The sequence below is a fragment of the Heterodontus francisci genome, chromosome 6, assembly GCF_036365525.1.
Source record: "Heterodontus francisci isolate sHetFra1 chromosome 6, sHetFra1.hap1, whole genome shotgun sequence".
Taxonomy (NCBI): domain Eukaryota; kingdom Metazoa; phylum Chordata; class Chondrichthyes; order Heterodontiformes; family Heterodontidae; genus Heterodontus; species Heterodontus francisci.
Genome location: NC_090376.1, coordinates 111,141,146 through 111,163,933, shown reverse-complemented (window position 1 = coordinate 111,163,933; position 22,788 = coordinate 111,141,146). Strand labels below are relative to the sequence as shown.

At 44.9% G+C, this 22,788-nt stretch overlaps 1 protein-coding gene across 4 annotated transcripts in view; it reads right to left on the bottom strand.

The window, feature by feature from the left end:
- Nucleotides 1-22,788, bottom strand: part of myo16 (myosin XVI) — an 878,535-nt gene that overhangs the window by 370,274 nt on the left and 485,473 nt on the right. For all 4 annotated transcript variants that reach the window (XM_068034136.1, XM_068034135.1, XM_068034137.1 and 1 more), the window contains 4 exons: nt 19,851-19,956; nt 4,538-4,655; nt 2,725-2,872; nt 1,710-1,821 (listed from right to left, as the gene is read on the bottom strand). In XM_068034136.1, coding sequence (XP_067890237.1) covers nt 1,710-1,821; nt 2,725-2,872; nt 4,538-4,655; nt 19,851-19,956 — 484 coding nt within the window. The remainder of the gene's footprint in view (nt 1-1,709; nt 1,822-2,724; nt 2,873-4,537; nt 4,656-19,850; nt 19,957-22,788) is intronic.

The following is a 22,788-nucleotide window of genomic DNA, read 5'->3' as shown; positions in this document are numbered from 1 at the left end:
CACACCCACGAGGTTCCTCTGACCTTTCCCTGACCTAGTCACAGAAAACAAAGGATAATACCCGAGAAAGGGGAGACCTGACGCTGGCCAGGCATTCCGTTCTCTCTCCCTTTTACGTCGTCGCCGCATTGCTCACGCAGGGTCTTCCACTTCCGCGATGGTTGGTCTCTGGAGTTTCTCGCTGGCTCTATGCCTGAGAATCTCTATACTTATTCTTTACTTATTCTCTTTCTTATCTCTTCAAAACTGTGCTGTCTCTTTCCGGTTGGTTTAAGCCTGCTCACCTCGTTCGTATCTTCTCCTTATTGGCCCAGGCCCAAAGACCCCGGTATCACACCGTGTCCAAATAAGGCTCTATTCCTGTGATCTCTCCTTTGTGTTGTCACATAAATTAATTAGTTCAAACTGGTTTTTACCAGCATAGGCCAGTGTCTGAGCTCCAGTTACTATAGTTCATGAACTGTTCAACAGTTTGGAACAGATTCTGTATTTCTTGCAGCCCCTGGCCAACACTAACCATAGCCCCTTGACATTCAATAGCATTATCATCGCTGAATCCCCCACTATCAACATCCTAGGGGCTACCATTGATCAGAAACTGAACTGGAGTAGCCATATAAATACTGTGGCTACAAGGGCAGGCCAGAGGGTAGGAATCCTGCAGCGAGTAACTCACCTCCTGACTCCCCAAAGCCTGTCTACCATCTACAAGGCACAAGTCAGGAGTGTGATGGAATATTCTCCACTTGCCTCAATGGGTGCAGCTCCAATAACACTCAAGAAGCTTGACACCATCCAGGACAAAGCAGCCCGCTTGATTGGCACACCATCTACAAACATTCACTCCCTCCACCACCGATGCACAGTGGCAGCAGTGTGTACCATCCACAAGATGCACTGCAGCAATGCACCAAGGCTCCTTAGACAGCACCTTCCAAACCAACGACCTCTACCAGCTAGAAGGATAAGAGCTGCAAATGCATGGGAATACCACCACCTGCAAGTTCCCGTCCAAGTCGCACACCATCCTGACGTGGAACTATATCGCCGTTCCTTCACTGTCGCTGGGTCAAAATCCTGGAACTCCCTTCTAACAGCACTGTGGGTGTGCCTACCCCACGTGAACTGCAGCGGTTCAAGAAGGTGGCACAGTGGCGCAGTGGTTAGCACTGCAGCCTCACAGCTCCAGCGACCCGGGTTCAATTCTGGGTACTGCCTGTGTGGAGTTTGCAAGTTCTCCCTATGTCTGCGTGGGTTTCCTCCGGGTGCTCCGGTTTCCTCCCACAGCCAAAAAGACTTGCAGGTTGATAGGTAAATTGGCCATTATAAATTGCCCCTAGTATAGGTCGGTGGTAGGGGAATATAGGGACAGGTGAGGATGTGATAGGAATATGGGATTAGTATAAATGGGTGGTTAATGGTCGGCACAGACTCGGTGGGCCGAAGGGCCTGTTTCAGTGCTGTATATCTAAATCTAAATAAATCTAAAAGGCAGCTCACCACCACCTTCTCAATGGCAATTAGGGATGGCCAATAAATGCTGGCCTGGCCAGTGACGCCCACATCCCATGAATGAATTTTAAAAATGTAAAATGATTTGCAAATCTCCTGCATTAATGCCAGAACAACCCTGAAGTAATACTTTACATTGTGGTTTCAAAACATTGCAAGATGTAAAATGACAGTTCAGAACTGATGATGCATCTTACCAGACTGTTGAAACCCAGGTTTCTTAAAGCTTGCTTTAGAGCAAGAAACTTGTCCCTGTTTCGAACTTTCTCGGCTGTTGTCACCTCCTCCTGTACATTCTGATTCATATACCTGTGCCGAATAGAATAGTATACCACATTGCTTAAATGATGCTTCGCTGTTGCTATCTTGTGTTCACTTTAATGCAACACATAAGAGTAATATTCTTGATAGAAAACTACCAGCCCAACTGGACAGCTCAAACTAATTTCAGCAGCAGAAACATCAGAAAGGACTTTTCTACCCTGCATTTGATATAGTTTCTAGTTTCCATGCTGAATTGGACTTTTCAGGTGTATAGAATGGATCACAATCGCACTGAAGGATGTAGCACAGAGAAATGCACTGCACACAATAATATTGCACTCAATTTATTACACAACAGCTCTGCAGCTTCAAGTTTAATCTGAAACTGATGTGGATGTTCAACAGCTGGAGCTTGCAACTGAAGTGCAAACTTCTGGAGTGGAGTGAATCAGAAGTGAGGTTTCCCTTAATATCTTGTCTGTTGTTGGAGCCCATGGGGACCTTACAATCATTGGGGGCTTGGGGCAGACCACACTTGAACTGCGCAGTGAACAGAAACAGCAGAATGACACCCCCCCCCCCCACTCCCCACCACCCCCCTGCCTTAGTTACCTTGCCCCTTTCAGCCTGCACCTACAGCGATTGCCAGCCTGGCTCTGCCTCCACAGGAATGTTCCTGCAATCTTCAGGCAGTGTTAAAGGGAACTATTCAATTTATCCCCTGTTCTAAGCCTGTGGCCCTACATTTTTTTCAAGTGTATATACAATCCACTTTTTTTCTGTCAGACTTCCCACCATCAGCTTAATAAAATAAATAAAGCATCCTCTGGTTTACCATGAGCAACACTATGGAGGGTCTGCTCATATATATGGTATATACACACATACACATGTGAAAATTTGTCTGTGATCTCAGTCTATTTTGAGAGAATACACTATGGCACATACCTGTGTGCAGAAAGATTGCTGAGGTACAAAGCACACTTCTCCTCAGTTGACAGACCATCACTCATCAAGTAGAAAATATTAAAATTGCACTGTTTAGGTGGCCGAGAGACAAGACGAGTCTTCTCTAAACAGTAGGTATATACTCTGGCTGGAAGAAGAATCAGTTGCTAATTTATTGGAATTCGGTGTCACATCTTTCAACAAGGTTTTATCAACTATGGATTCATATCAAAAGTGAAAGCTTGCAGTATGTATACAAACTTGTCATGCAATAACAATGTATTCCTTTTTAAACTGTTTTTGTCTTTTTAAGTTTTATACTAAATTATCCACATTAATTTTTTCTGACATTCCATGCTCCCAATGTCACTCAAAGAGGAACATGACTCTTCATACATTAGCTGTAATGAATGGAAAATTATTGCTTGCATATCCATGATTTCCCATGATGGAATCCCTATGACTGCTGCTCCCTGCTGGGAACATGGAATCAACTCTTTTTGAGTTCACACTGAAATCTGGCAAAGCTGCGTAAGCCAAACTTCCTTCGAACACAATCCGGAGAATATGTGAGACAATCCTATTTCATGGCATACTGCTTCGACAACACATTCATATCAATGGACAAGGATTCACAGAGATGTGTGAAACATATAAAGTGAAGTAGTTTAGTCTCCCTCACAACAGTAATTTGAATAGTAATTTATAATGCTCAACCCAAAGACAACCTGGGCTAAATTAGTCATACTCTAGTCTTTCAAACTGAAGGTCAAGAGCTCAATCCCCAGTCCAGGACTTGAGCATATAATATAGGCTGACACTTCAGTGCTGCATTGTCAAAGGTGCTGCCTTTTAGATGAGAAATTAAAGTGAAGTCTGTGACATGATTCAAGGAAGAGTTGGGGAGTTCTCCTACTGCCCTGATCAACATTTATCCCTCAACCAACACCATCAAAAACAGAGGGCTGAATTTTTAAAGCTCGCCGCCAAAACAGCATGGCGCGTGCACGAGATGTGCGCTGCTGAGCCGCCGTTATATTTAGCGCGGTGGTTCATTTACATGGATGGGGCAGAACATCCGCCCCTAATGATGTAGAGGGGCTGGGCGCTCCATCCCTGACAACGGCATCCGGTGCAATGGTGCAGGCACCGGCGCCATTTTAAAGGGCTTCAGGCCCTTCGGACTCATTAAAATTTTTAATGTCACAGAATGTTGAAAAATAAAGTTAGACATTTTTTCACATTTTCAATCCTCTCTCCTACACTCCCAATGACTAATCAATTTATTAATTGCCCTTTCACCCCCCAAAAAACTTTTATTCCGATCATGACCTTGCCCTCCCAAACTTTATTAACTTTAACCCTCAACTAATCAGAAAAGTTTCCCCCCTATACCCCCCCACCCTGAAAATTTCACTCCTGCCCCCTCCCCACCAGTGTTACACCTCGGGTCTCCGAACAGAGATCCGAAGGCACGGGAGTTCCGGCAACTGGCTAGAATATCGTAGCAGGACGGCTGTTGCTACAAGGTAAGTTATTATTCATTAATTACCATTTATTTTAATATTTAAATTACGCCTCCGTCGCCGTGCGGCAGGGTAGGGAGTGCTGTCACGAGGCCTTGCTGCCGCTGGTAAAATGGAGCGGGACCTTCCCAGCGTCAAGGCCCGTCACGAGCCTCTCCTGGAGGTATTTTCCGGACCCCATTCCCCCCCTCCGCCACAACCCCTGCGTCAGGGGCATGGTAAATCCAGCCCACAGTTTCTGGTCATTGATCTAATTACAGTTTGTGGGACATTACCTGCGGCCTTACCTCCAGTTAAAGTGCTGTTCTTTTCGCTGAACTGCAATCCTAGGTACTTTATATACCGACTGGAAGATTCATTCAGTGCTGTTTTTGCATGGCCGAAAGATTCCAGCACACAGCTGACCTAGAAGGAAAATGTTCATCAATACACAAAGTAACACCAGAACTATCATGTAAACGTTACATTCCTTGTTATTGCGAGACTGATGTGAAAACTTATTTTGGTATGTGTGAATGAATCTATTCTTACCTACAGTAATATGTCTTTGTAATTCTTCAGTATCAGTACACTTGACCCGCAGAGGTTTAGAACTGCTTTGGGTAATTTTTATCCATTATTAAAAGTTTTATATTTACTGATTTAACTGACAGCCTATTTAAATTGGAAGGTTTATTTACGGTCGCAGCTTTCATTGTCCACCTGTATTTTATTTTTGGAAAAGTTGTACTTGTACTGAATTCTTTTGTTTGCGGTTTACACTTAGATGCTTAATTGGGGGGGGGGAGCAAAATTTATTACCTTCTTCTTTTGTAGTAAGATGTTTTCTGTTACTTGGGAGAAATAAAACTTAAACTGTTTCTTAAAAGTTTAGAATTGATTCAGTCATACAAACATTGGAATAGGAGTAGGTCATTCAACCCTCAAGCCTGATCCGACATTCATTTAGATCATGGCAGTTCTGTACTTGGAAAGCATTTATTTCTATTTTGCTCTATGTCCTTTGATCCTTTTACTTTACAAAATTCTATCGACCTCAGTCTTGAAAGTTTCAATTGACCCAGCATCGATAGCTTTATGGGAGACAGGGTTACAGATTTCAACTACCCTTTGTGTGAAGAAGCAGCTCCTGTTTTCACTCCTGGATAGCCTGGCTCTAATTTTAAGGTTCGGCCCCATTGTTCTGGATTCCCTCTCTGAGGAAATAATTTCTCCTCATCTATCCTATTGCACCCTTTTATCATTTTAACCATATCTGTACTGAAGGGAATACAGGCAAGTTTATGCAACTTCTCCTCATAATTTCATCCTTTTCGTCCCAATATCATTCTGGTGAAACTGTGTTGTGCGCCTTCCGAGGCTAATATAACTTACCTGCGATGTGCTCAGAACTGATCACAGTGCTCTAGATGGGGTCTGACCAAGGCTTTATGCCCTACACCTATCCCTGCTTAGGCCACATTGCAGTGGATTACCTAAACCTTCTCAATTATGATTTTAATTCTGATATTGGCCCTGATATTTGTGGGGAGAAGGAGAGGAGTGGGAAGGAGCAACGAAGGTTGGGGGTGGGGCGGGGGTGGGGGGGGTGGGGTGTCGCGGAGTGTGGTGGTAGTTGGAGTGATCAGTAAATGCAGAAATGTGGATAATGCAGGAGTCCTGCTGAATATGTCAGGGCCTCATGTTAAAAATAAATCTCTGTTTCCCAGCTAGCTGCCAGCCAGATTGATCGTCTGGTTACCTGTCAGGTGGGAAGGCCTGTACTGGTATGCTGCAGCCAGGGAGCAGACAGGAGGGATGGCGAGACCATGGATGGGGGGAGAGGGAAAATACTGGATGGAAGGTCATGGGGACATCGTGGATAGAAAGTCGGGGGGGTGCGGGGTGATCATGGAGGTTGTGAGGATGATCGGATCACAAGGGAGAGGGAGGCCGTTTGCAGGGAGGGAAGCAGGTTTGAGTGAGGAACTAGGGGAAGTATTTCTGCTGGTCCACAAGCAGTGCCAGATTAGCGGGCGTTTGCCTGCTAGATCTGACACTTCTCACATCTCTTCAGCTGCTGGGACCCGTGGTGAAGGTATTAAATCCAAGAGAAAGTGAAATTCATGTCAAAAAGCCCTCATTTTTCCACAATTATCAACATAAATGGTGTCTTAATTGTCCACCCATCTGCACCCGCAGAGCAGTATACCCGCACGCAACCAAACACACCACAGGTAAACCCAGAGGTTGGCGTGTCAGAGCCGGATTGCTGCCGCACTTCATTTTTCTCCAAATTTAACAACATACTTACCTGTTAAAACTTCCCCATTGGGTTTATTTCCTTTCAAATGGGCTTTAATAACCACTGTCTTACATCTAAACCTCTTGTACAATGCCATATAATAAATTAGAGTCTCATAAACCAGTCACACCTTGTTTAGCACTGCATGGTAAATTCTGTAAGGTTCCACTCCCAGTGCAGAGATTTGCTCTATGGAAGCACTGTGAGGCAAATAGGGTACAGGTCAGTGCCATGGCAGCATTCCTGATTTTCCAGTCCACGCTCCTATTGAGTGAAAATTCATTCTGAGTGTAGAGGTTTACAGAATTTAACAAAGAGACAATTTGGAACTCTCTTCAAGAATTTGTTCAAAATGAAAATATTGCAGATGCTGGAAATCTGAATAAAAACAGAAAATACTCAGCAGGTCTTTGACTCCTGCTCAATTAAAAGAATGTAGCATGTAGCCAGCGTTAAGTGCGCTGTTGAGTAGCGGGGGTGCAAAATTGTGACAGGCGAGCACTAGGTAAAACTAACGTGTACTACTTAAAGTCATCCTGTACCTCTTAAAGGGGAGGTGTATTCTGGCTGGAGCAGGGGCTGGAAGTAATTCTAAAAATAAGTATGATCTGGGAAAGACACTCGAATGGTGCAACATGGGAGAGACAGGGATCGAAGATTTTCCGAGGCTATGCGCACCCAGGTGTGGACGATGGAGGAGGCCTGGGCTGTCACAGCCTCTTTCAGCTGTTAGGGTGCATCAGTGCTGTGTCCACCAGGTTGTGTGCCCAGATCTAACCCGCAAGTGCAAACCCACTGACGTGCAAGTATCTGTGCTGGTGGAGGGTCCAGGGGTGTGAGGTGATGCTGGGCCCTCTGGGGCGCTATCCTGCCCCCTAAGAGGTGGCAGGCTCTCCCACAGTCTGAGAGGCTCCTTGAGTAGGCACCTGACCTGCATGAGAGGGACATGTAAGGGTTCAGGGCCTCCCCTCGCGACATATCACACACCCTATTTTGCAGACCCCTCTAGGCACTGAATTCCTGATGAGCAGCATGGCTCCATAGCTACAGATACAATCTTGTGCCTCATAATGAGCTCACTCACTGTCCTGGGAAGGTGCCCCTGCCTCTCCAACTGTGATGCTCTGTCCATCCTGCGATGCAGCCAGCTCCATGGCCACATCCTCCATTCGGGTCAAGACATGGAGAATCAGAAGTCCACCACCAGTCTTGGCCCGCTCTCTCCGATTGTGTGCAATCTTCTCCTGCAGACAAATGGATGGAAGCTGTTGTTCCCCCGGCGAGAAAAAACCCAAGTCATAGACTCCCACTAATGGGGACACACAGATGCCTCCCGCATGCGGCCCCTTTGTAGGGACCTCGCGAGGGTCGACACTGACAAACGGCCTCCTTTCAGGGCCATTGCACCATGGTGCAGTCAGTTTGCTTGCATCCCCTGACCCTTTGTCCAGGTCTGGCGGGGTGGGGTGGGTGGTGGGGGTTGATCCTTCTCCACCCAACGCACCCTCCTGCTTTGTCAGAGGCAAGACCCAAGGCTGAAGGTGCTGACTTTCAGTGCCCGGATGAGGTCATTGAGCCAATTGACAGCACTGAATCCAGATTCCTGGCTTTACCCCACAGCTGCTGACCTCATCTGCTAGCGACAGCTAGCTTTTTGATGATGTTGCCAGCTCTCCTCCCCCTGTCCCTAGGGAATAGTATATCCCTCTTTTCCCTGGCAGCTTGTAGGAGCACCTGGAGGGAGGCATCAGGGAAGCATGGGGACACCCGGGGTTGTATTAGAGTGCTATAAATTTGGTAACTGAGAATAATTAAGGGTTAATTTAATCTTAAATCTAATCTGTCCTTTATTTAGCAGATTAATTTAACAGTTGCTGCTTGGGTTGGAGAAGGTGAGTTTTAGACCAGCTTTAAACAGGGTTCACTCAGGCTCTGCTTGCAGCTGCACCTTGTTAATTAGGGAATTGGCTTAAACCAGTTTTCAGGGGCTACAGTCAGTCAGTATAAAAGTGGGCCATCTTACAGTGCTGACTTTATTTGCATTGGAGTGCTGACTTGGGTTGCATTAGAGTGCTAAAGTGGAAGTTTGATAACTGAGGAACTTCGGTGAGGAGGGAGCGAGGAACTCCTTTCATTTCCTACCTGTCCTCAGAGTGAGGGGAGCCGAGAGCTTCAAAAGAGCACAGCTGACTGGTGAGTAAGTCCTGGTGGGTATTTTTCAAAGTGGATTGAATTGTAAGTCATTGTTTTAGCAAGACTTAATTGTTTTTTTTTTATTATAATCTTCTATAGTTTTAAATTTAAAGGGTTTAGTCATGGCAGGAGATCTTGAAGCCGTGGTTTGTTCCTCTTGCTGCATGTGGGAATCCAGGAACATTTCCAGTCCCCGGGACCAGCATGTGTGCAGGAAGTGTGTCCAGCTGCAGCTCCTGGAAGCTCGGGTTTCAGAGCTGGAATGGCAGCTGGAAACACTGTGGAGCATCTGCGAGTCTGAGAGCATTGTGGATAGCACGTATAGAGAGGTGGTCACACCGCAGCTGAAGGGACTTGAGGAAGGAAGGGAATGGGTGACCACCAGGCAGTCCAAGAGCAACAGGCAGGTAGTTCAGGAGTCCCCTGGGGTCCTGCTTGCAAATCGGTATTCCATTTTGGAGGCTGATGCGGCTGGTTCCTCCAGGGAGTGCGGACAGAGCCAAGCTTCTGGCACTGCAAGCAGCCTGTCTGTACGGGAAGGGGGAAAGAGAGGAAGAGCAATAGTAATAGGGGATTCTATAGTCAGGGGAACAGATAGGCACTACTGTGGCCGTCAATGTGACTCCAGAATGGTGTGTTGCCTCCCTGGTGCCAGGGTCTGGGATGTCACTGAACGGCTGCAGGGCATCCTGACGGGGGAGGGTGATAAGGCAGAGGTCATGGTACATGTTGGTACCAATGACATAGGTAGAAAGAGGGATGAGGTCTTGCATCAAGAATTCAGGGAGCTAGGCAGTAGACTAAAAAGCAGGACCTCTCGGGTTGTAATCTCTGGATTACTCCCAGTGCCACGTGCTAGCGAGTATAGAAATAGGAGAATTGCAAAGATGAATGCGTGGCTTAAGAGTTGGTGCAGGAGGGAGGGTTTTAGATTCCTGGACCACTGGGACCGTTTCTGGGGAAGGTGGGACCTGTACAAGCGGGACGGTCTACATCTGAACCAGAGGGGGACTAACATCCTTGCTGGCGGGTTTGCTAGTGCTGTTGGGAGGAGTTTAAACTAATTGGGCAGGGGGAGGGTCGCAGACTCCTAGCCGAATGGGGACACAGCTAAGCACAGGAAAGCAAACAAGTCAGAGGGAATACAGCGGAAGTAAGTTTCAAGGGAGTAAGACCAGGATGGAAGGCCTCTACTTTAATGCCAGGAGTATTGCAGGTAAAACGGATGAGTTAAGGGCAATGATTGACACGTGGAATTGTGATGTAGTAGCCATCACAGAGACATGGTTGAGTGAGGGGCAGGATTGGCAGCTCAATATCCCGGGATATAGAATCTTCAGGCGAGACAAAGGAGGGGGCATTGCAATATTAGTTAAGGAGTCAGTTACTGCAGTAAGGAGAGATGATATTTTGGAGGGGGCATCAAATGAAGCCTTATGGGTCGAGTTTAGGAATAAAAAAGGGACAGCCACATTGCTAGGTGTTTATTATAGAGCCCCAGATAGTCAGCGGGAAATTGAGGAGCAAATATGTGCGCAATTTGCAGTGGTGTGTAAAAATAATAGGGTAATTATATTAGGTGATTTCAACTTTCCCAACATTAATTGGGATAGTCATCGTGTTAAGGGCTTAGATGAAGTGGAGTTCTTAAAATGTAGACAGGAGAACTTTTTAGCTCAATATGTAGAGGATCCAACAAGGGAGGGTGCAGTGCTGGACCTAATTCTGGGGAATGAAGCCGGACAGGTGGTTGATGTGTTGGTGGGGGAACATTTTGTGATGGTGACCATCACATGGTACAATTTAAGCTTGTTATGGAGAAAGAAATAGACAAGTTGCAAAAAAAGGTTTTGGATTGGGGGAGAGCGAAATTTAGTAAAATAAGGCAGGATCTGGCCAAGGTAGACTGGAAAGAGTTACTTGTCGGGAAATCTACAGAAGAGCATTCAAAAAGGAAATGGGGAGGGTACAGGCCCAACATGTTCCCTCTCGGGTAATAGGTAGGAGCAAAAAGCCCAAACAACCATGGATGACCAGAAACATTCAGGGTATGTTGAAAAGGAAAAGAGAGGCTTTTAGCAAATACAAGGCGAGCAAATCAATGGAAGCATTAGTGGAGTACAGAGAATGTAGGATGGAGCTTAAGAAAGCAATTAGGAGAGCAAAGAGGGGATATGAGAAAGCTCTGGCTGGTAAAAGTAGGGAAAATCCCAAGTTATTCTTTAAGTATATCAATGGGAAGAGGATAACCAGGGAAAGAGTAGGACCCATTAGAGACCAAGGGGGAAATTTGTGGGTGGAGCCAGAGGACATTGGTAGGGTATTGAATGAATACTTCACATCTGTCTTCACCCAAGAGAAAGAGGAAGTAGATATGGAACTTAGAGAGAGAGACTGTGAGGTTCCTGAGCAAATTGTCATAGGGAGTGACAAGGTATTGGAGGTTTTGGAAGGCTTAAAAGTGGACAAATCTCCAGGTCTGGACGATTTGTGTCCCAGGATGCTGTGGGAGGTGAGGGTGGAGATTGCAGGGGCTCTGACCCTAATTTTTAATTCCTCTCTGGCCATGGGGGAGGTGCCAGAGGACTGGAAAACAGCTAATGTGGTCCCACTATTTAAGAAAGGGCGTAGAGATAAGCCAGGGAACGAGAGACCAGTGATTCTCACATCAGTGGGAGGGAAACTATTGGAGAAAGGAGAAAATTCTGAAGGAGAGAATCTATCTCCACTTGGAGAGGCAAAATTTGATTAGGAATAGTCAGCATGGCTTTGTCAGAGGGAGGTCATGCCTAACAAATATGATTGAATTTTTTGAGCATGTGACCAGGTGTGTAGATGAGGGTAGTGCAGTTGATGTAGTTTACAGGGATTTCAACAAAGCCTTTGACAAGGTCCCCCATGGGAGACTTATCAAGAAAGCAAATGCACATGGGATATAGGGTAACTTGATAAGGTGGATTCAAAATTGGCTTAGCTGTAGGAGACAGAGATTGATGACAGATGGCTGTTTTAGTGACTGGAAGCCAGTGTCCAGCGGTGTACCACAGGGATCTGTGCTGGGTCCCCTATTGTTTGTCATTTATATAAACGACATAGATGACTATGTGGGGGGTAGGATCAGTAAGTTCACGGATGACACAAAGATTGGCCGAGTGGTTAACAGTGAGGTGGAGTGTCTTAGGTTACAGGAAAATATAGACGGGATGGTCAAATGGGCAGAAAAATGGCAGATGGAATTTAACGCTGAAAAGTGAGAGGTGATACACTTTGGAAGGAGTAATGTGACATGGGAATGGTCTGACACTGGGAAGTTCTGAGGAACAAAGAGACCTTGGCGTGTTTGTCCATAGATCTCTGAAGGCAGAAGGGCAGGTTAATAGGGTGGTGAAAAAGGCATATGGGACACTTGCCTTTATCAATCGAGGCATAGATTACAAAAGCAGGGAGGTCATGTTGGAATTGTACAGAACTTTGGTAAGGCCACAGCTGGAGTACTGTGTGCAATTCTGGTCGCCACATTATAGGAAGGATGTGATTGCATTGGAGGGGGTGCAAAGGTGATTCACCAGGATGTTGCCTGGGATGGAACATTTAAGCTATGAAGAGAGGTTGGATAGGCTTGTGTTGTTTTTGCTGGAGCAGAGAAGACTAAGGGGTAACCTGATCGAGGTGTACAAGATTATGAGGGGCATGGACAGGGTGGATAGGGAGCAGCTGTTCCCCTTAGTTGAAGGGTCAGTTACGAGGGGTCACACGTTTAAGGTGAGGGGCGGGAGGTTTAAGGGAGACTTGAGGAAGAACGTTTTTACCCAGAGGGTGGTGATGGTCTGGAATGCACTGCCTGGGAGGGTGGTAGATGCAGGTTGCCTCACATCCTTTAAAAAGTACCTGGATGAGCACTTGGCATGTCATAACATTCAAGGCTATGAGCCAAGTGCTGGTAAATGGGATTAGGTAGACCGGTCAGGTGTTTTAATGCATCGGTGCAGACTTGATGGGCCAAAGGGCCTCTTCTGCACTATATTATTCTGTGATTCTGTGATACTCACTGCCATGACTCTGCAGCCTCTATGACCTCCTCCTCTCCCCGGCCTGCAGACTGCAAGATTAACTGCAGGGCTAACAGCCCTTTAAAACGAGCGCTAGCGCCTGTGGAAGAGTCAGCTGACGCTGGGCTCTCCACTTTCAAACCCGATTCCTACCACATAATTGGACGGGTCCCATGCCTAAAGTCTCTTAACTGACCTGCCGTCGCTAGTTTGCATTCACCCTGGTGGAGGAGGGTGAATAGCCATCAGTCATGGTCCACATAGGTACGAATGACGCAGACAGAGATGTGATCCTGCAGTAAGGATTTAGGGAGCTAGGTAAGAAATTAGCAAGCATGACCTCAAAAGTAGTAATCTCTGGATTACTCCTGGTACCATGTGCAAGCGTATATAGAACTAGGAGGATAAAGCTGATGAATGTGTGGATGGAAATATGGTGCAGGGAGCAGGGCTTTAGATTCTTGGGATATTGGGAGCTGCTCTCGGGCAGATTAGACCTGTACAGGTTGGACAAGTTGCACCTAAATAGAGCTGGGACTGAGTTCCTTCGGAGGTGATTTGCTAGTGCTATTGGAGAGGGTTTGTGAGAACCAGCAGGTAATATTAAAGAGGAATACCAAGGTGCACAGAATACTGGGAGAGATAGATAGCCCTAGAGTAGGGAATAGTAAGTTATTAGGTGGGATCAGAGTAAGGGAGGAAGTAATAAAGTCTGAATCAGGGTTAATGTGCAATAATGTTAATGCATGGAGTGTGGTAAATAAAATTGGTGAGTTGCAGGCACAGATTGCCATGTAGAAATCTGAAGTCGTGGCTATAACAGAGACCTGGCTCAAAGAAGGGCAGGACTGGGTATTAAATATTACTGGTTACAAGGTGTTTAGGAGAGATAGGAAAGGGGGAGGGGTGACAGTATTGATTAAGGAGAATATTGGAATGGTGAAGAGAGATGATGTCCCAGAGCGGTCAAGGACAGAATTTATTTGGCTAGAGCTAAGGAACAAAAAAGGTGCAGTTACATTGCTTGGTGTTGTCTTTAGGCCACCAAATAGTGGGAAAGAAGCAGAGGAACAAATGTGTAAGGACATTACAGAGAGGTGCAAGAATTATAGAGTAGTTATAATGCATGACTTTAATTATACAAATATAGACTGGGATAGTAGTGTAAAGGGCAGAGAGGGGCAAGAGTTCCTAGAGTGCGTTCAGGAAAATTTTCTACAGCAGTAAGTATCCAGTCCAACAAGAAAGCAGGCACTGCTAGATCTGGTTCTTGGGAATAAGGTGAGTCAAGTGTCAGGAGGAGAACATTTAGGGAACAGTGATCATTGTATCATAAGGTTTATGTTGGCTATGGAAAGGGACAAAGAACAATCCAGAGTATGAATAATTAACTGGGGGAAAGTGAGCTTCAATGGGGTAAGAGTGGATCTAGGCCAAATAAATTGGAATCAAAAGGTTGGCAGGAAAAACAGTAGCTGAACAATGGGCTACCTTCAAAGAGATAGTTCGGGCACAGCTAAGGTACATACCTTTGAAGGGGAAAGGCAGGGCAAACTAATCCAGAGTTCTCTGGATGAGGAAAGAGATAGAGATTAAGATAAAGAAGAAATGTGCTTATGATAGATGTCAGGTGGATAATATAGCAGAGAACCAGGCTGAATATAGAAGATTCAGAGGGGAAGTGAAAAAGCAAATGAGAGAAGCAAAGAGTGAGTATGAAAAGAGACTGGCAGCTAACATAAAAGAGAATCCCAAAGTCTTCTATAGGCATCTTCTTTGGCCTCCTTGTTTCGAGACACAATGGGTAAGTACCTAGAGGTGGTCAGTGGTTTGTGAAGCAGCGCCTGGAGTGGCAATAAAGGCCAATTCTAGAGTGACAGACTCTTCCGCAGCCGTTGCAGATAAAATTGGTTGTCGGGCTGTTACACAGTTGGCTCTCTCCTCGCGCTTCTGTCTTTTTTCCTGCCAATTGCTAAGTCTCTTCGACTCGCCACTTTTTAGCCCCGCCTTTATGGCTGTCCGCCAGCCCTGGCAATCACTGGCAACTGACTCTCACGACTTGTGGTCAATGTCACAGGACCTCATGTCGCGTTTGCAGACGTCTTTAAAGCGGAGACATGGACGGCCGGTGGGTCTGATACCAGTGACGAGCTCACTGTACAGTGATCAGAGGAGACCCCTCCAGTCGTGTTAGGGCTGCAGGGGCAGCCTTTGCCGTTGGCTCCCCTTCTTTGGGCCATGAAGCCTCTGGCTCTGATGGCCCTGCCCCTCTCTCTGCCCCAGGAAGCCACAGGGAGGCAGCCTCCTTGCAGACAATGGCCTCCCCACATGACAGGGAGCATCTACACCACTGGCTAAATGTGAGGAAAGTGGTCCTTAATTGGGCCTTAAATTGTCTAAATTGGCCACCTGCCTCCAATCAGCAGGCAGCTCTGTCTCTGTCATTCCCACCGCTGGGAAACATCTCTGGCAGTGGGATGGTGTCAGGGTGCCATCCCGAAGTGGCTCCCTGGCATTTTACTGGCCACCCCAACTCCTGGCCCACCACCTGGGAGCAGATAAAATTCTGCCCTAGAGTGCTGCTCCCTCCTCTGGGAAGTCTATCCTAACCCATATCCCACATTCCTGATCGGAATACAAAAGTGTTATCATCTGACAGACCATCCCCTTGTCAACTCTTCAAATGATTCTTTTTCCTGGCCTCAACATTGTAGATTTCCTTACGCCCCTCAGTCTTTCATTCCTCCAACAATCTTTCAAAACCCAAGTTTGGAATTGTTTGATTACTATTTGCTAATTGACCGCTTCTTATCCTTTCCTTTTCACAGAATCACAGAATAATACGGTGCAGAAGAGGCCCTTTGGCCCATCGAGTCTGCACCGATGCATGAAAGACACCTGACCCGTCTACCTAATCTCATTTGCCAGCACTTGGCCCATAGCCTTGAATGTTATGACGTGCCAAGTGCTCATCCAGGTTCTTTTTAAAGGATGTGAGGTAACCCGCCTCTACCACCCTCCCAGGCAGTGCATTCCAGACTGTCACCACCCTCTGGGTAAAAAAGTTCTTCCTCAAATCCCCCTTAAACCTCCTGCCCCTCACCTTAAACTTGTGTCCCCTAGTAACTGACCCTTCAACTAAGGGGAACAGCTGCTCCCTATCCACCCTGTCCATGCCCCTCATAATCTTGTACACCTCGATCAGGTCATCCCTCAGTCTTCTATGCTCCAGCGAAAACAACTCAAGCCTATCCAACCTCTCTTCATAGCTTAAATGTTCCATCCCAGGCACCATCCTGGTGAATCGCCTCTGCACCCCCTCCAGTGCAATCACATCCTTCCTATAATGTGGCGACCAGAATTGCACACAGTACTCCAGCTGTGGCCTTACCAAAGTTCTGTACAACTCCAACATGACCTCCCTGCTTTTATCCTGTGCTTTGGGCTTTGAACCTTCACCTTCATTCCTCAATTTGAAATGAACTTCCTAGAAGTTCTAGATATAACTTTTGTCCCCGTTCATAGTATTTGTGTTTCATTCTCAAAAGAGATTAGTCCACAATTTCTTTGAAGGGACTTTAGTAACACCTGTGTTTGTGCCTTATTATTCTTTCTCCAGTTGTTCCCTCCTGTTCTCCTGAAGATGCTGATTCCTGCTGTGGCATTTTTCCATGGTTGTTATCAGCCCCTGATAAACACTCCCCACCCCGCCCCCAAGTGGGCACCATTTTAAACCTGTTGCTATTTGCCTCCTGCCACCTGATTCTCACTCCCACCAGGTAGTCAATCAGGCTAGGTGTCGGGCGGGTCTCAGCTCAGGGTTGAACAGGGTGCCAAGGCTGAAAAAATGGCCAAGGAAGAGAATAAAATCTGTGGTGTGGGAGTTTATTGGGGGGGATGAAGACAATGTTTTTAGTCTTCCTAACAATTAGTTGGAAAAGTTTAAGACAGCCAGGTCTGGATGTTGCACAAGCAGTCTGACAGCACAAAGGCAAAGCAGGGGTCAAGAAAGGTGGTGGAGATGTATAACTCGGTACCATCAGTGTACATGTGAATGAGGTCACCGAGTGGCTCTTATGCAGGGGAAGAAGAAGCAGCCAAGAATGGACCTTATTTCAAAACAATTAACTGTACGCAAAATGGTTCTGGACATTTCTAAAAGATATGATAAGATGCTATTTAAATGCAAGACGTTTCTTTACACATTGAACTCAAACTACAGTGTAATGCAGCTGGTGTTCCAGGAGATGGCACTATCAGCTAAATGAAAGGGTGATTAGGCAACTTCCTTACTAAATTGCACAAACAGAAATACAACAGCATACAATGTGAATGGGCGTGCACTTAAACACAGAAAAGAACTGGCAGCTGTATCACATTTCTGCAGGAGACAGACACAAACTGAGACTCCAGATTCTGGAAAAGGGCAATTAAATTAGACTGGTTGATTGGTGTTTGATTTCTGCTTGGTGGAGTCCACATAATAATCCTGTAATGCACGTACATATGCTTACTGCTGACCATAAGAGGGATGTAACTGTCAGAATTTCCGGTTACACTGGAAACCCCCTCAGATATGCCCCCAGATTTAGGACTGGGGGGCACGGTATAACAGAAAAGAGCCCCTTCCCTCGCTGGAATACACTGCTGCATCCTGAAACCTGTGCAGGTGAGTTCTACCCCAATTTTCTGACACCAGTTTAGGAACAAAATGATGGTAATATAGTGGTTAAGTTACTGGACTAGTAATCCAGAGGCCTGGACTAATAAATCTAGATAGCACAAGTTTGAATCCTACAACAATGGTTTGAAAATCTGAATTTAGTTGAAGCAGGAATCAGAAAATAAAAAAAAAACTGGTATCAATAAATGTGCCAAGGAAGCTGTCGGATTGTTGTAAAAAAGCTGAACTGGTTCATCAATGACCTTTAGGGAAATAAACCTGATGCTCTTACCCAGTCTGATCTACACGTGACTCCAATCCCACACTCTTAACTCCCTTTGAAGTAACCTAGCAAGCCATTCAGTTGTATCGCTAGAAAGAATAATGGACACACTCTAGCAGTTCAAGAAGTCTACCTTCTCAGGGAAAATAGGGATAGGCAATAAATGGCCAGTGGTGCCCACATTCCAAGAATGAATAATAAAAAACTAGGATCACAGACAGAAAATGGTCTGCGCTTTCCCATATCCTATTGTCACCACAGTGCCTTCTTTGTTAACAGTTTCCCCTTTGTGGTGCTGAAGTTATAGCTGAAACTTCAGTGACAAAACATATTAACATATGAATTAGGAGCAGGAGTTGGCCAGTAAAAGTAAAATGAAATGAAATTTCCTTTTGCTGTTTTCAAACTGTTTATCCCTCTTTCTTGCATACCAGTTGCAGAGCCTGCGTTCAATCGCTATTTAAAATTTAAACAATTGTACGTATTTTTATGTCTATTGGTTTAAGAAAGAATTTGCATTTATATAGCATTCATTAGAGTAGCTAGGAATGGAAATTTGTATGGGCCCCAACTTAAGATGGTAGGCAATGGACTGATGTCACAACAAATGATTTCTATTATATTGTACGAGTTAATTCAAGTTGATGCTGTGATTTAAATGCTGCTTCCTTCCCAATCACCCTAACAGATACCATGTAGGAACATTTTGGAGACTTCTGTGTCCATCTGAACAGGGAAATGGACACAAGTCAACATCTCATCCACAAGATGATACCTCTGACAATACAGCATTTTCTCAGTACTGCACTGAGTCTACTTATCCACAGACTTGCTGTTTCATTTCCAGCAACCCTGAATCTCATTTGTTGAAAATAACCTGTCCAGTTCCTTCTTGAAAGCCATTAACTAGGGCTTCTTGTTCTCCCGCCAGTGCTACACTGTTGGAGGTATCATCTTGTGGATGAGATGTAAAGTGATGTGTGGATCACATGCTGCAAAAAAACTTCCTGGTTTCTCTTTGACTCTATCACTCCTTGATAGAGGCTGATAATTTACTGCCCAATTGCTACTGTTGCTGCTGCTGTGGCAATGTTCCCACAGACCTAACACTGGAAGACCGCAGCTGTCCAAAGTCAGGCAGTAGGCCCAGTTAAAAAGGAAATTAGGATAGGAAGTGACTTGGATGAAATGCACAACATGCTCACTCCGACTAGCATCTGTGGTGGATCTGGAAGGTAAGTTCCTGTACATTTTTGTGGGGCCTAGAGCAACAGGTTCCACAAAATCAGCCTTGGTCACTGCCACTCTAGCTCGCCCTCCCATGCCCCCACAGACTTACCTTGTGCTGGCCTAAAGGCCAGCAGGACTGCCCAATACTGCTCTGGAGGCCATCATCCCAATAGTAATGATGCCAGGCCCTTAAAATGGAACGGCTGTCTTCCAGTGGCTGACCACCCAATGTCCACTCAGTGGCAAAGGGAATCCAACCATGTTGACTCCAATCTTTCCAGCTCTAGAGCAATACACATAATTCTCAGCTCCCATTTCCTGCACTGCAAATTTGCAGGAGCCCATTCCCCCTTATCTCCAAATAACACTCACTCTTATTGGGGTATGGTCCCATGGCTGAAGAACAATTTTTTTTATGCGTCAGCCTAAAATGTAAGTACTCGCCAGTTATTTGACCATGGGGAGCATCAGATCCAGACCCAATTTTGTTTTCACACACAGGTATATTCCAGTCGGGATCAGTATAAAGGGCACAGAAGTAGAAGGTTGAATGAATGTGAACTCAGTTCCCTCCTGTGCAACACAAGACAGCTATGAGTTGTCACCTTTATCTTGTGGGCTGTACAATATAAATAACTTACAAAATGAACTTTGTGCAGATTAATCGTAAAGGCTGGATATCAAAGAGACATGCAAAAAGTGCACACTGAATTCCACAACATATTGTCCAATTTGGGCAACCTGTCAAGTGACGCACCATGCTCAGGGCAGCATCTCACAATTTCAGAACAACTGTCGAGTAAAAGTATTTTGGCTTTACGGTATTACTTTAACTGTAATACCGCAATGGATTTCAAGAGCTTTATTGCCATGCGACTGATTATTCTTTGCTACTTACGTGGTTAATCTTTGCTTCAAGCATAGACTCAGTGGTCACAGTTCTGCATGCCAGGTGCTTTACAATGTGTTTGCAAGCCTCTGTCTTCCCTGATCCTGTTTCACCACTGCAAAAGAGAAAACAACAAGAGACTAATCCTTCTTAATAATTCAGTAGACACACTAGAAGAAAGAGAACTGATCGAACAGAGCATCAGGTTTAAATAAAGCACAGCTGAATACAAATAACATGGGAGCTTTTCAATTTAGTTCTGCATTCAGTAGCTTAAGATTGCATCTTTGGAGTTTGACTCCTTTGGTGGCACAGACACATCCTTCAGAATCACAACCCCATAGATGTCAGTTGGCCTGAGATGCATAGGTCAAAACCTACATTTCACTGCTCAGCTTCACTCATTTTGGAACTCAATTCCAAAACAGCAAGATGTGCGAAAACTATCGAAGGTGATGAAGGTTCAGGAAAAGTAATTGCTTCTTTTTTGTATTTCCCCTTCTCTCCAAATAGCACTGACTCTTGTTGAGGTACAGTTCCATGGCTAAAGGGAAATTCTGCATATGTGAGCCTATATCTTAAGTGCTGGCTGACAATTTGACCATGGGGGACATCAGATTCAGGCCCAATTTTGTTTTCACACACAGGCACAATCCGGCAAGGATCAGTGGACAACAATCGGGGAGTGGGAAGCCTGGCAAGTTCTACCCCTCCTTTTGTATTAAAGGCAATAGCAGCTTTTCCCTATTGGTGTCCTGGCTGACAGTGAACCTGGGCCCTTCTAGTCAGTGTGACACCATCGTATGGCAGGGTCTTTTTTCCCATAAGTAATTGGGTGACTCCACACTTGGTTAGTAAATCTTTTATATTGTAGTTAAACCTTCAATTTTACCATCTTGTTTTTTTAGGAGGGGGAAGATGGGAATGAAATCCTTGCTACAAGTTGTTTCTCCTGTAAATCTAAACAGTGATCAGCAATTCTGGCACCTAACTATGGAGCAGGAATCTCTATGATCACCAAGTGCAGTGATGTTGCCAACGTATTTGTGAAGATTTCCTTGATTCGCTATTTTCAGGAAAGCCTATTAGAACATGTTTATGATTTCACTAGGAAGAGTTTGCTGAGGAAACCTTAGTAAATGCCTTTACAATGTCACTACACCTGGTGACCAAAGCTGCTCCTATCCTTGTGTATAAGGAGCTTCACATGTGTGGACTATGTGAATATGTGCATAAAAAGGGCAAGTAAAACAAAGAGCATTCTAGAAAACAATGGGAGAAAACTATGATCAAAAACAATAACTTTTTATGGGGCGGGTTTTTCTTTTTTAACACTTGGTCACAGTGCACAGAGAATCTTACAGGAAGGTTTGCTTGTGTGAAAGCGAGCATGTTCTGATTCATCCCATTCCGGTCAATGAATAGAAATTCAGCCAGGATCTGTTATGTGTGAATCACAGTAGAATGTTCTCGATGCACTGTACCATATAAAGTTTCCACATGCCTTTCCCCTACTAAATACTGTGCTGAGACAATTGAAGTCAGAATTGAAAAATAAAACATTTCATACCAATGGCATCAAGCTACAGTGTAACTGGGGTTTATGGACAAGGTATGTCAACAACTTCTTATTCATATTCAGTATTTATTATTTAAAACATCAGGCTTTTCATTTCACCTTTTATATGATGCACTTTGTAAGCAAGTCAGTCTGTATTCACAGAATATATACAAAGCCCAGAAGATCTCCATACACATCCTCAGTAGTGGTTTATTGTGTATTAGCATGGGCCTAGTTATAATGGTTCAATGGAGAATTCCTGTAACCTTCCTCCTCCTAACATGCAGACTAAAACAGGCAAAATGCTTCATGTGGGGAGGAGAAGAGAAAGTCTTTTGACAAAAATGTAATCCTTGTCAAGTATCTTGCCCACATCTTTTTTACATTCTGCTCACTCTTCATTTTTAGGAGAGAGAGAACTAATAAGTAGCACATTTATATCCTTCATATCTCCTCAGCACACATTCATAAGCCTATGTCTACACTTCTATTGAAGAAACCACACTGCAATACAAAAGCACATAATATTTGAGTCTAATGGTGCTTGTTTACAAGTCTAAAGTATGAAATTACTAGGGAGGTTTTTCTCTTCCAGCAGTTACACAGGAAATATACAGGCTGTGCACACTGTTGCTATGAGTTGTTTTCAATTAGATTACCGGTATCTTCACAGTATTATAACAAAGTAATGCAAAAAGTCTTTAAGCAACAGTGAACCCGCAGATAAATGTGACTTTTTGACAGTAGTTTAGATTTACCAACTGGCATATGAATATCTGAACCTGATTTGTATGGTTCACTTCCATCTAACTTAAGGTGGATCTGGGTGGGGAAGGAATTCAGTTGCTTCCTGTCTGCTACTGTCACTGGAGAAAGTGACAGCAGTCATTGAATATTCAAATTGCGCCTCAATAATGAAAAAATGTCATGTATCATATTTTCCATCATTAATGCCTTGTCAATATTCGGCCATGAACTTATTGAATGGCGGAGCAGGCTCGAAGGGCCAAGTGGCCTACTCCTGCTCCTAATTCATATGTTCATAATGCTGATGCAAGGAAGGCCACCATGTTGTTGGCATCCAAAGTTGTTGGGAAGTAGGGGATTTAAAGTTTAAAAGAGTCACAGAAGGAAAGAACTTGAATTTATATATTGCCTATCATTATCCCAGGATGTTCCAGAGTGCTTTCATATCTCATCCAAAAGATTCTGGGCTGAATTTTAAAGGAATAAAGTAGATAGGAATGGAGGCTTTGGGGGACATAAAATTGGAACAGGACATGCAGACAGGAAGTCCGATCTTGTGATGTCCCATCCCGATTTTGTCCATGGCAGAAAACATGGAGGACTGAATGCATGTGGCCATCAAGGCTCCTGAACACCAGC